The following is a 14348-nucleotide window of genomic DNA, read 5'->3' as shown; positions in this document are numbered from 1 at the left end:
CCGGTCCGGATCTAGGACAATACACTGGGCTCCTAGGTGCGGCCTGGCTGGCTTTGTCACCCCTGGTCTTTTTCTCTGTAACACTGTAAATTGAAAGCCCAGGCTAAAGCTTATACATCAAACCTGGAGATGAAAAGAAGATGAGACCAAAGGAGACATAAATAAAACTTTTCCCCATGAGACAGTATGGCAGTAGGCTAAGCTATCATTTAGTATCAGCTTGAAGCAACACTTGCCCTTCTTTGTTTTATGAACTTAACCTGGTCTTCCACAATGGTTCTTTTTTTTTTTTTTTTTTTTTTTTAGAATTAGTGGGGCTTTTTATTTTCCAAATTTTTGGTAATTTATAATGTTAAAAAATTTTATTTCACTTATAATGTAGCTTATACTGAATAAATCATCATCGGGAATAATAGGAAACTTTAAGATTCAACAACCTTAAGCAACCCCAAAGCTGTACAGGCAACTCTTGGGTTCTGCAGTAAGCTAGGCCCTCACCTCATGTTTTTTTTTTTTTTTTTTTTTTTTGAGAGGGCATCTCTCATATTTATTGATCAAATGGTTGTTAACAACAATAAAATTCAGTATAGGGGGGTCAATGCTCAATGTACAATCATTAATCCATCTCAAGCCTAATTCTCGTCAGTCTCCAATCTTCTGAAGCATAACGAACAAGTTCTTACATGGTGAACGAATTCTTACAGAGTGAATAAATTCTTACATGGTGAACAGTACAAGGGCAGTCATCACAGAAACTTTCGGTTTTGATCATGCAATATGACCTATAAACCATCAGGTCAAATATGAATATTCATTTGATTTTTGTACTTGATTTATATGTTGATCCCACATTTCTCCTATTATTATTATTATTTTTATTTTTAATAAAATGCTGAAGTGGTAGGTAGATGCAAGATAAAGGTAGAAAACATAGTTTAGTGCTGTAAGAAGGCAAATGTAGATGATCAGATGATCAGGTGTGTGCCTATGGACTAAGTATTAATCCAGGCTAGACAAGGGCAGCAAGACATCCACGGATGCAGAAGATTTCTCTCAAAGCAGGGGGGGTGAGGTTCTGAGCCTCACCTCTGTTGATCCCCAAATTCTCACCTGATGGCCCCCCTGCGACTGTGCCTGTCTTAGGTTGTTCCTCCCTTGAGGAATCTTACCCGTCTCTGGCTAACCAGTCATCTTCCGGGGCCATACAGGGAAATGTAAAGTTGGTAAGTGAGAGAGAAGCCATATTGTTTGCAAAGGTACACAATGGTTCTTTTTTAAAACCTACCCATGACAAATTTGGGCTTGCCAGGTAAAAATATCACTGTGGGAGAATGCCTTCTAATTTGAACGTTTCAGAGGCTGGTTTCTTGGGCTTGCTGTCCCTGGAGGGTGAATTCCAAGACAAAAGAGATGGCATCTCACTCACACTTTATCCCCAAGAGCTAGCATAGTGCCTGGCACATAATATGCGCTTATTGAATACTTGACAAATAAATGCATTGAATTGACTTCCCATCTCTGAAGGCCTATCAGTCAATCAAAGGTATCTGTTGAGTGCCCCTGGGTATAGGACAGTGCAAGGAGCCATTCATGCCATGCAAGCTAACAAAGTGTACGCTGGGAGCACTTAGAAAAACTATCAAGTCTTCGTTGTGTATCCACTCAATCCACTAGTTCTTTAGCCATAAACACAAAGATGTGACATTTTTAGCAACTTAGATGGTGTTTTCAATATTCTATATAGTACCTATGGTGCCTGAATCAATAAAGCTTCACTGAGCACTTACTATAGCTGCTGAAGGCAAAGCAGTTGAAAGGTGAGCATTATAGTTCATAAGCAAAGTTTGGGATTAGGAATAATGAATGACAGTGAGAGTACAGATTACTTTTTCCTTTTCATGTCCTGTTTCAGTATTTCCTACAACTGGCATGTATTGGTTTAATATCAGAAGAAAATAAACAGTACTCCCAAAGGAGTGGAATGAGGTGGAAGGGGGAAAGATATTAGGCAAGTCAACAAAAATGAGTCGGAAAAGGCAACCTCTGACGGTAAACCACAAAGCTGAAGAGCACAAGCTTTGGAGTCCGCAGCTCCGGGCTCAGACCCAGCACTGCTGCAGTATTAGCTGCATCTCTGGGCACATGACTTCACCCTTCTGAGCCTCAGTTTCCTGATGTGTAAAATAGGGATTATAGTGTCTGCTTTAGAGATTGAAGAATAAATGAGAATATTTTGAAGACTCTCAGCACAGTGGTAAGGGTGAAGAAAGTGGTGTGGCCTAATTTCTGTATGATTGCGGGTAGTGAGTGGATGAATTCTGATGCAGATCTTCGGGTTACTGCAGCAGCCCCAAATTCCTTGCCTGATACCCAGCTAGCTGTAAAGCTTTCTCCCAACCCATTCTTTGACCACCTTCCTTTTTTACTCTTTCCTTTTTTCTCCACTGCTTTTTGTCTCTGCCAGTGTTAATGAGTAACACCCACTGGTATGCTTAGCTCTGTAAGGGGGATCTGGTATAGTGAGGCAGGGCCATGTGACCTGGGATTCCTGCCATCCTACCAACATTGGTATATGACTTCAAACTCTTATTCCCTCTTGGCAGCTCTGTGTCATCTAACCTATAAAATGGGGACAGGATCCCTGCCTTTATATACTACAGAAAAATATTAGAAGAAAAAAACTTAAGGAAACAGCCCCCCTGCAATGACAGAGTAATTGGTACTAGACTTGTCCTCCTGCTGTAAACAATAAGAAAACTGGACAAAATATATGAAACAACTGTTAGCATAGGACTGTCAGTATATACACAATGACAGGTAGTCTAGGACTTTGATCCCTGAGATAAAGGAAACAAGTAATTGTGCCTATGATTGCCCCAACTTCCGGCTTGGAGGCACTTTCTGGATGACAGTGCAAGGAGGGAGATTCTAAGCAAGACACACTGAGGAGACAAAGACTGGAGTTTGAGGGCCTGGCCTCTGTGAAGGCAAGTCTTGGAGAGGGAATGCACCACAGAGAGAGAACCCCAGAAATCAGCATAGGGATTATTCTTCTGAGTCTTTTGCTGGACACTAACCCGTGCATATTTAGGGTCAAACTCTATAAAGCAAGGCACAACCAGGGCAGCTGTGAGCTGAACAACTCCCAGAGCTTGCAGAAGGCTTGGAGACATGCATGTGCTGGCAGCCAGAGTGGGCACGTGGGGTATGCAGTAGGGACCAAAAAGGCCACACGTTTGGTGGTAAGCTACGCAGCCAGCGAGTAAAGGCTTCCTAAAAACCTCCTAATGAGCTTTGTAAAAGCAAGCCTTGAAAGGATCGAGCTGATCAGCAAGTAACTTAACTGCCTGCCAAAACAAACTTCATTTTAAAGGCAGCAAAATCCAGACACTCAACAACGGAATAGATCATGAAGTCCAGCATCCAGTAAAACCTAGTGGATGTGTGAGGAAGCAACAAATATGCCCCACCCAGGAGAAAATCAGTCAGTAAACAGATCTTGAAAGGACAGAGATGATGGAATGAGCAAACACAAACCTGAAAGGAGCTGTTATAAATAACCTCAATTTTTTAAAGGAAAACATAAAACACCTGGGTGACTGATCTGCACCAGCCTGCCACGGAACAGCAGGAACAGACGTCTTGAAAATTTGGCTCATTTCTTGGTATAAAGTCCCAAAGAACTACTTACCTTAGTTGTTTTTGGTTCTTTTTGCTTTGTAATTTATGAAAATAGTGCTGCAAATCATATGACAAGTTCTTCAATTGCTCTTTTCCAATATTTTCATTTTCTCCTTCTCCATAGACAAGTATAGAAGAGGTTTTTTAATCACATAATTAACTTTACAAGTAAAACAAAAAGAAAAGGTATTTATTTACCTCATTAATACTAAAATTCTTCCAGACTACTTACATATCACCCATCAGGGAGGCCTTTCCTGGTCATGGTGTTTAAGCCACATCCCCACCTCTTACACTGCATTCCTTTTCTTCATAACACCAGCCTATACTTTTCACTTGTTTTATTGTCTATTTACCTCTTCTGTACCTCCTCCGACCTGTGACCCTATGTGGATAAAGTGAAGGTTCCTGTGGCCAGGATTCTCACCTGGCCCTGGTTGGCTAGCTCACTACACATGTGTGGGCAATGCATCGTTATTGACTCTATATAAAGAGCTCTGCCCAGTGTTCTGGGTGACATGGTGACATGGTGGCATGGCTGCATGGCTGCAAGGCGGCAGGAGAACAGAGCAGAGCAGAGGCTGGAGTGGTGGCAGCACCAAGGACAGAGACTGAGACGGCTGTGCGGTTAGAGAGGCCCAGAGGTAGAGACTGGCTTGCTGCATGCAGACTCACTCTAATTGACAGGATTCTAGTGATTGACCTGTCACTGTGGAAATAAAGTTGGGTATAACCCTTTCACCCCAAGAATGTTCTACTATCATTTCTTTGGTCACACTGAATCCATAGTGAACTTCTCTGGGGCTAAAAACCATTGGCAAGATACCCTGGCAACTAGAATAAAAGCTCCTTAAAGGCAAGGTCTTTATCAGTACTGGTCACTGTGTATCCCCAGGGACAAGCCTGGGAGATGTAATCAATACTCATTTCATGAATAGATAAATGAACAACATCCACTACATTTTAAACAATTCAGTCATCAGGGGTTTAGGTAAACGATCCAATACAACGGGAAAAAACAGAACAGAACTCAGCTTGCTGGTGAGGCATCATACCTGGTGAGAGTGAAATGCATGGCAAAGTTACTCCTTCCTGTCATGACTTACTCTGTAAGGCAGAGACAAGCCATTTAACTGAGCATGATGCTTGGTAGAATCTACTGAAAATATGCTCCACAAACTTTATAGAAATCTCTCTACCAGAGAAAACTTAATCCACAGAAAAGAACGGCCCTGTTGTGTCACAAAAGGCCACCCATTCATTTGTTCAAAGATACCCACACTTTTAGAAATAGAAGGAAGCCTCTGGGATTTCACGTTTCATAATCTCTAAGCAGTAGTTATAAATACTACTTATTACCCCTTTCCAGTTGCCCACTAAGCCCCAGGGCACAGTAAGAGTTGCATTATGCACTACGTATGCCAAATTTCTCCAAGCCCTGGCCTATGGACTCAGGTGAGGCCACGATGAAGTTCTCACCCATCCGTGGCTGAGTGAGAAAACTAATCACCATGGAAGGTTGATCTTTATTTTGGGATTAGGTCCTTCTTGTGTTTTGGATATTAAAACAACCTTTCTTTTATGAAATGATAATAGGTTTGTGGAGTTAGTGGTATAGGCTCTTTTAAAGATCTTTCCTTGGCAAAATAAAAAGTTCGGCCAATCTATGCTGGTCCTCAAAAAAAGGAGGAGAGGGAGGAGAGGAAAGGAGAACCCGAAATGCATGCAAACACGGTCCGGTGCCCTCTGGGGGACGAACTGCCCCTGGCTGAGGAGCAGTGTTATGAATACCCGAGTCATCCACGTGAGTAAGGGACAAAGGATGCAGGTGTTTTAAGATATGGGATATGAGGAGTAGGAAGAGAGCTTGTCCTGGGCCGTAGCTTGGGGCAGCCAAGGGCCTAGTGCACTGAGGCGTTTCTGGTGGCTGAGTGACAGTCCCCTGGGAGCAACCTGAACATAGTCCCGGGGACCCACCTCCAGCAGGACAGTTTTTCCTACATGATGCTGCTGTTCAGACACCTGACTACAGGGATGGGCCCACAAAGAGAAGTAGAGGTTTCAGTGTGGACTCAGAGCAAATGAATCTAATTCCAAGGATCTACTGAAGGACAGCCATATCTGTTGATCGAACAAGATTTACTCTAAACAGTAGTTAGGGCTGATTTCATAGAACTTAAAATGAGTTGCCTATTTCTGCACAAACATGAACATTCAGATCCTTTCTACTATTTAGTCATATATCTAGTTCCTTGGGGATTTTTTAAAACCTGTCATTTTAATCACCTATGAGCACCGTTTTAGAAAGAAAAATCCACCCCCAACATTTCTCACCTCTTCTTATGAAAAATTATTCTTTTTCAGTTCCACCTCTGGAAGTAGATTCTAATGATGTACATGCCATAAGCTCTGTATCTGCCACTATGGTAACTCACTTAGAAATGCCACCCCCTTAAATTTCTTTATGGTGGATTAATCTGATGTTCTAAAACAGATATTCTACCATGAATTAACTCACAGCAAATAAGATTAACCCAACTAAACAGGCTTCCATAACACTTCCACCATCTGTAAATGTATTTTTTGTATATTTTTTAAAAGATCTTTTGTTAGTCATCAGCTATTATTATAAATATTCTCTGAGAAAATCCAGTAAATCACTAATCTGGGTATTCCCCCACTTTTCAAAAGTTCATGCTATGCCACTTCGCTTTTTTGAAAGACCTACATTAGTATGTTTTCTCACTAACTAAAAGAAATCCGAAGTCGATTTTTGCTTTTCTGAAGAAGGCAGAGTGAAAACTGTGCTCACTGTTGTTGCAGCGAGCTATTATAGAGGCAGTGTACACCCCCAGCAGCAAGTGGAGCTGCCAAGCTTTGAACTGTGTCTGTGAGCAGCTGTGCTTTATCTTGATTTATTCTGTACATCCTCTAGCACAAGTCCTAAGGTATCATAAAAGCCTAAGAGAGGTTATTTTTTGGGGTATGAGAATGTTAAAAACTTTTTCCATGTAAGGTAATGGTAACTGCTTCCTCACTTTATGCCATTTTGGCTTATGAAAGATTTCATAGGAACACTCTACTTTTGGATAGCAGGGGGAAACCTGTACTTAAAATACAGCAATATAGTTCTCAAGATATGATTCAACTAATGAGAGTATTCATTCACCAAATCCACTACAGGATTTGTAAGAGTAAAAAAGTAGGGAAAACCTAAACATTCATCAACAGATATCATGTTAAATAATTATGGTGCAACCATACAATGGAATACTATGCAGCCACTAAAAATGAGTTCTACATGGCAAGAGCCTTGATATATAGCAGTAAGTGAAAAAAAGTAAGATACAAATGGTATGTATAGTAGAATCCCACTTGTATTTCTAACAAATAGATGTATGTGCTGGACTGTTAAGAGTAGAAATCTGCTTCTTCACAGTGATATAGGAAAATGGTCAGTGGTTCTTAACCATCACAAGGGATGGAATATATGGTAGGAAAAAAGGAGACAAGCAAATATTCTAATTTTCAACAGGGAGGAAGGTACAATCCATAAATCCATACATTATAGACTGGGGAGCCCGCTTAAACAAGAGGTAAAAGTGTGGTGGTGGGAACCATTATTTGTGACACCTGCTGTGTATCCAACCCCATTAGGTAGGTAGATTATCCCCATAAATCACATGACAAAAACTGAGGCTCAGAGAAGTTTTTTTTAACATGACTAAGGACACTGAGTAAAAAGTGATTAAGCTCTTTGAGCCCCAGAGGCTGTACTTTCTCTTCATTCAAAAGAGAAACAGAGGTCACCAGGCCCAGCTGTCCATCCTTTATGTTAGGCTCACCTCTGTCTGATCACAAATTAGCAGAGAGTTCAAGCATTTACATTCCTATTTTGTTGTCTGCCCCAAACAATCTTCTTTTTACCCTTTTTAAGACATCAAATGGATGTTATCCAGACTTATTGTGATAATTACTTTGTAGTATATACATATATTAAATCACTACGCTGTAATCCTAAAGCTAATATAATGCTTTATGTCAAATTCTCAAAAAAACTATTACACACTAAATAAGTTTTAAAAAGAAGTACTGCTGCAGAAAGGCCTAATTTCTTAATTTGGGAGTTTGGGGCTGTTAAAGGAGACTGAGGGGGCAACACAATCATGTTGGTGCAACTTCATGGCCAAGTGTTGGGCATTAAATTAAGGTACAGCTTTCCTCAGCAAAGACAATACTATTGTCTGGGAGGGGAAAAGGGCATTTGGGATTAGTGATGGAAGATTTTTGTTTCTCCCTCAGCTGACCACCATGGGATGTGGCCAGGGCTCCTGCCTCCTGGACTCGACACCGAGATTTCCCAGGCAGGGTAAAGGTATTATGTCACCAGCACATGGCCCTGTTTTCAGTACACAAACTGCTAAGGAGTCTTTGAATATGTAGCACCCTGAGTTGTCTGTCATTATTTTTTCCCACCCTCAAACACTTGTTTCCAATTCAATAGCAAACGTCTCATGCAAAATTGAATACGATCCTGCTTCTTAACACAGATTCTTGTTTGATTCGCAGCATGTGTTTCCATGCCAGTCACGAAATGTCAAGTGGTCTGGGGACACACAATTAGGTGACAGAAACAGCTGATGGACACCTTGATCAAGGGCGCCTTCTGTGACGGAACTCCTGGGGTACCCCTCATGTCAGGCTGGAATTGGAATGTTCTTGTACATCATAGATCAACAGTTCTAAGACAGTTAAAGATTATAGGATATGGCAAACAAAACTGGCTTGCAGGGACTATAAAATCACATAAAAAACACACAGCAGACAGTGTATACTGGATTATTTTTTTTTTCTAGCTCTGTACTAATGGTTTGCATTGATTCAGCTGATTCAGCCATAGGAGCAGGCAGCTTCCTCTTGATCAAGGAGGCAGCAGACAGGCTCCCAACTACCAAACGGCAAGCCTGCCACCACTGACTCTCATCATTCTTGTTTTATTCATTTAAATGTTCAATTGAAGGCCTACCAATCCCCAAAACATACGACACATTTGAAGCCCTTTTATTTTCTGGGGAAAGCTTTCTTTCCTTCTGTCAGATTGTCAAAGGGATCTGCAATCAGACAAGATGAAGAACAATGTTTTTAAGCTTTCAAGAACGTTGTATTGAAATACAACCCCTCTTGAATTCCAAGTGTTGAGTGTATACTGAGGGCAAGAATGAGCCTAGGACAGTGAGAAGGGAAGGGCAGGGCTGGTAACAATGCCATGTAGAAGCCACAGCAAAATGTAACCAGGCCCTGGCCCTGTAGCATTGTGACAGAGAATTTTATTGTATAACTGTTAGAAGAAACCTCAAAAATGTTATTGACCCCCCAAATCCAGATTCACGTGCCCGATGTGCAGTAATCCAGTCTCTGAGTCACTGTTTACTGAGAAGAGAAAGCTTTATTATCAGAGGGCAGTCCAACGAGAAGGCAGGGGACCTTTCCCAAATCTGCCTTACCCAATAGGCCAAGGGATCCGTTATATACTGTTGGCAAAGGAATGTAGGGGTTAGGGCAGAACCTGGAAGGGCCTCGAAACTTCTTGCAGTTATGTGCCCACCCCGTTTTCCCAGAGCCACCCAAGGGGTCTTGGTTCATGTGACCCCACATATGGAATCAGTTCTGCAACACAGATGATATCAACTCACATCCCCGCACCCCCTCCTGTAACCAGCATCAGGGGAGAGGACAAAGGACAAGGTTAATGATCCCTGCAAGGTCGTGGAGCACATCAGGTGACTGGGGGGAAAGCCTGTGAAGGTGTAAGCGCATAAGGAGTAACAAGTTCGCAGCTGCACCACAAGGGTGTGGTTTGAAGGAACCACTGAGCTCAGGGGCAGGGCGGCGGTCCCTCCAGAGCTCTGAGGTTAGACGCCAGGTCCACACAGCCCGGGTTGAATAATCTAGTGGGGCCTCAGTTTTCTCAGTAAGATGAGGATAAAAAGAGTATCTATCCTTTGCTTATTGGGATAAGGCCAAGTAAACACTCAATAAATGTCAGCAATCATGATTACTATCTGCAGACTTTACACTCCTTTTATAATCATTTTTTTCATGTGACCTTTCACAGTAGCACTTCCTGAGGGGGAGAGATTTATTACGATCCATGTTAATTCCACTCTTTAAAAACTTGCAGCCAGCTGTTTTAAAAGCTTAGCTCTGCTACTTTAACTATTTCAGGAGATCTATCTTCAAAGCACTGAAACAAATTTTTCTCCTCCATGTTTTCCTTATATTGTTTTCCATAGAAATCATGTGTCGTATACAATGATTTGAACACCTCTAAGCAGAACAGAATAAATGGCTGTGGATTTTCTGTCCTCTGCCAGTGAAAGCAGCAACTGGCTAAAACTGCCTTGTATACCTGTAATGCTGTGGCCCTCCTGCAGTGCTTATACCACTACTCTCAGTGTTTGTTTAGAACAAACTCCTACCTTTTCCTGTCAAGGACAAAGGGGGCTTAAGGGACATACAAAAGTTGACAACATGGCATAAAATATAGAGCCAAGAAAGAAAGAAAACCCAAATCCCTGGGAGATGGGAAGGCATTATTCTTACTTAACAGAGAAGAAAACTAGGGCACACAGTGACTAAATGCTTTGTGAAGCAATGTGGGTTAAAAGCTAGAAATAACCTCAGACTAAGCCAGCCCTAAAAATGATATCCTGGGACTCTGGCATATTGGAAAATTGACTTAGAACAAAATCCAATTTAAAGAGCCCACCATCCAAGCCAGTGAAGATGGGGCAGGGACATGGGGCTTCCTCCCAGAGACGTCCCAGGAGCTGGAGGAGGACAGAGCTTGGAGGGGAGGTGGTGCTGACGGCAATAGTGATGAGCCACAGCAGTAATCAGTGCTTACAGTGCCAGGCACCCATCTCAGAACTTTCAGCACCACCTCATTGACTACTCACCACAGTGCCTTAAAATGCAGGCAGTAGTGTTCAAATTTTGCAAATGGGACAAATGAGGCCCAAAAGGTGAAGTTAACTTGCCCTAAGTTATAGAGTGAGTGGGGGCTGATTTGGATGGAGGCAGTCTGACTGCAGAGCGCACTCCTAACCGCCTCCAGAGACCCAGTGCAGACAGAGGCCATCCACCCATCCATAGGACAGCAGGGCCTCGTGGACCAGGGATATAATTTCACAAAGCTGAGAGGGCGTAGTGGTGGGTCACGGACGTTGCAAGGAAAAATAAGGACTCAGCTGGGCAGCAAGGAAGCTCAGGATCTGAATCCCTGTGCTGGGCATGCCTATTATTTGGATGCTGCCAGCATGCTGGGCAAGAGAAACTGTTTAAAGGGACCTTACAAGGGTTCGGGACATTGACTTGTTTCCAAAACCAACCTCATCTGTGAGCTAGGATAACAGGATGATAATATAAACAACAACAGTGCTTGCTTTTTTCCTACAGTAAGTGCAGAGCAGCCACTCCATTAGATAAGCATTGCTGCATGCACACTGTGCACCAGGTACTGTTCCAGGCACAGCAATCTTGAACACAGCACTTTATAGAGAAGACTATGTCATTGCCATTGTACACTAAATACTTTTTAAGCATTAAACAATTTCTGAATTTTAAAATAGAGCACACTGTTAATTCTCCTGTCTCTGGCATATGGGTGGCTCTCAATCTCCCAGCTCCTCCTATTACAGTACTCTAATTGTTGGCCAGGGCTGCAGGTGCCTGGGAGCTTGAATGGCCTGGAATGTTCAAGATTGCTCATTCACCCAGCTGACAGGTGATGCCAGTCATCAGCCAGGAGCTCAGCTGGAGTACCCACCTGGCTTGTGCTTCTCACAACATGGCACCTGAGTTTGTAGAGGGAGAATCCCAAGAGGGAGCCTTCTCAGAGAAGCAAAGCAGAAACTCAGTCTCCTTAAAAGCTTGTCTCACTTCTGTGTGTTCTATTGGTCAAAGCAGTCATAGAGCAGCTCAGATTCAAGGAGTTTGGGGGGAGTCATTATCATATGACTTACTAAACAAATGTAGACATGACTTCAGTCAAATACTATTCCCCAGAGTATACAACTTTGCATGATCATCATCGTGGCAGACTATTAATTGTGCTTCTAGTATGTGTGAACTCTGTGCTGTGTACTTTACATACATTATCTTTAATCCTTGAAATAGTCTTTGGAGATAAGCATACTTACCTCTCCCTCTTTCCCTCTCCCCTCTCCCCTTCCCTCCCTCCTTTTTTGCTTCCTTATTTCCTTTTAGCCTTCTTTCATCAAGAAGGGTAGTTCACATTTTTTTCTAAATCGCATTGTACATTGTGAGATGGAAAGACGCTTCCTGCCATTAGTCTGAGCAAAAACTAGAATCCAGAGCTCTGTTTTTGTTTTCCCTCACATTTCTGAATATGCTGAAAGTCACTAAATAATCCTTAGTCTCCTGGTTAGCTGCAAATAGCGTCAGCTTCTCTGCTGTGCCTGGTTGAGGGTTGAGTTAATATTTGAGAGTGATATGTAGGTTTGCAGTCTAATACTGGAAGAGATCAAGTATCCTTCAACCCACTTCCCATGTTCTGACTCACCCTGCAAATATTTGCTGAGTGCCTACCATGTGGGTATACACCATACCACCTCTTCAGTAGATGGAACCAGGAAACAGATGACAAGGGGGAAGATTCGATCTGGATGGACATAAACCCTTCAGGCAGTGGCAGGGATTGTGGCCACAATCTAGTCACAAGGAAAAACACTTACTTCCTACCACTCCGTAAGGTTCCTAGACATTCAACACCAGGCACAGGATTCAATACAGAGTATGCACTTATTCAGGGCTTACTGGATGAATAAAAATCATTAAGTAGATAGCAGTGTGCATGTGTGGAAATAAAATAGCTGTGTTCATTGTAAACAATACGTAAGTGATTATCTGATATCATTAGTTCATACTGACCCCACAAAATTCATTTATATATATATATATATCAATATGCATCCAATTCCAAATTTGTTTTTCCCAATTTCTCAATCCTGCTAATTCCTATTTTTGCTCAGACTGTTATTGTCTTCGGAGTTTACAGGAAGTTATCACATAATCTATAATCATGAGGTCCAAGTTTGGGAGACAGCACATTTCAATCAACCTATACTTTGAAGGAAGAATGCACAATTAGCTACTGACTTGGCCACAAAGATCAGTGATCTTCTCATTTTCAGAAAGTACTTCAAATCCAAATTTAGGGATTTAGCTGAGTTTACAGAGAGAGATGAGGCAGTGGGAAACTGTAAGATACTTCCCAGATGTACCATGAAAGGAAAAACTTCACTAGGACTGCCTTAAACCTGTTCTTTATTATAACTATTTCTCTATACCTTATTAAAACATACCAGTCATATTAATAACTATGGCCAAGAGGGCAATTTTTAAAGATGATTTAAAACACAGGCAATTTGAAAGTATTCACAATAAGAAAACTCTAAGGTCTAATAATAAAGTTATAAAAATGTTTCCTCTAAGATCTGATTAAATTTTGAGTTATTGCTCTCCTCTGAGAGATTGGTAAATGTAAAATAACATGCTAATTTCTATTCCTTAAGTAATATTTTGTAGCATCACCCAGAATGTAATAGCTTCAATAGCTACTCTTTTCACAGAGAATTCTGACATGGGAAAATAAGTTATCTGCTCCTTCCTGGATAGATGGTCTTTTCTTGAATTAGTTTGTTCATTTATGTTTGTTTTGTCTAGCTATGAAACTTACACTGCCTGACTTTGCCCCTCTTATTTTAAGTTTGCATATATTATTTTCCCAACTAGACCATTCACTCTTTTCACACAGGAATCATGTATTCCCACTGTTTAATATCACCCTCAGACTATAGCATAGTCCTTGATGCAAAGAAGACAATCAAAACAACTGTTTCATTTGACTGGTTAGACCTCTAACAAACATGCTATATAATACATTCTCACAGACATGACTCTGCTTAAAGCCACCTCAGATTAATTGGGATCTTTCATACAGGACTATTTGTAGAGAATACATAGGAAATCTTCAAATGCAAATCAAAGTACTTTGCAAATGAGAAGGCAGCTGTTGACAAGCACAATTGCAACAAGTGATTAGATGAGAGTAGGATTAGATAGTTTTCTTAAAATGATACCCCAAATTAGCAGAAAACGTGTATTAATAGCAAATGCTAGGAAGCAATTCTATAATTTGGGTAGTAATCAGAATAACTTCTCTGTAAAGGCTCTGTCCCAGTACAGTGTCGCGCGCCCTGTCCTCGCCGGCAAGAACAGCACGCAACAACAGCAGGATTCTTCTGCAGAAAGCTTTATTCTTCAGCTCTTTGTGAAACAAATGAGTTGGGCAGGACCCAGAGGGGAAGGAGAGGCTTGCTTATATAGTTCTCATGCTCTGACCTGGTTGGTGCGGCTCCATATGCCTTATTAGCATAACCATTTGGTGGGTCTCATTGGTCCTTATGCCAAGGCGCAATTAGCATGTAGTTTAGTGGTGTGGGATGATTTGTCATTAGGAAGTTCGGGGCCTTCCGGCTGCCCTGCATTGGGCGCTATTTTCTGAGCGCGGCTGCCAACATCACAGATCACTTTTTTGCCCAGTACATACTTCCAGAACATAATTAGAAGGCTTGCTCTCTTCC

The 14348-nt window shown here is 41.7% G+C and overlaps 1 protein-coding gene across 15 annotated transcripts in view; it reads right to left on the bottom strand.

Moving 5' to 3' along the window:
* The window catches only part of SHLD1 (shieldin complex subunit 1), a 122148-nt gene that overhangs the window by 76834 nt on the left and 30966 nt on the right, over positions 1–14348 (bottom strand). Inside the window, exon 3 of one of the 15 annotated variants that reach the window (XM_073236913.1) lies at positions 1266–14347. The exons of the other annotated variants lie outside the window; for them this stretch is intronic. Coding sequence (XP_073093014.1) covers positions 14328–14347 — 20 coding nt within the window. The 3' untranslated portion in view covers positions 1266–14327. Of the gene's footprint in view, positions 1–1265; position 14348 lie in introns of those variants that run through there. 15 annotated transcript variants of the gene reach the window in all.

Source organism: Manis javanica, chromosome 5 (assembly GCF_040802235.1).
Source record: "Manis javanica isolate MJ-LG chromosome 5, MJ_LKY, whole genome shotgun sequence".
Lineage (NCBI taxonomy): Eukaryota > Metazoa > Chordata > Mammalia > Pholidota > Manidae > Manis > Manis javanica.
The sequence above is the reverse complement of the archived record's forward strand: the minus strand, read 5'-3'. Positions and strand labels throughout refer to the sequence as shown.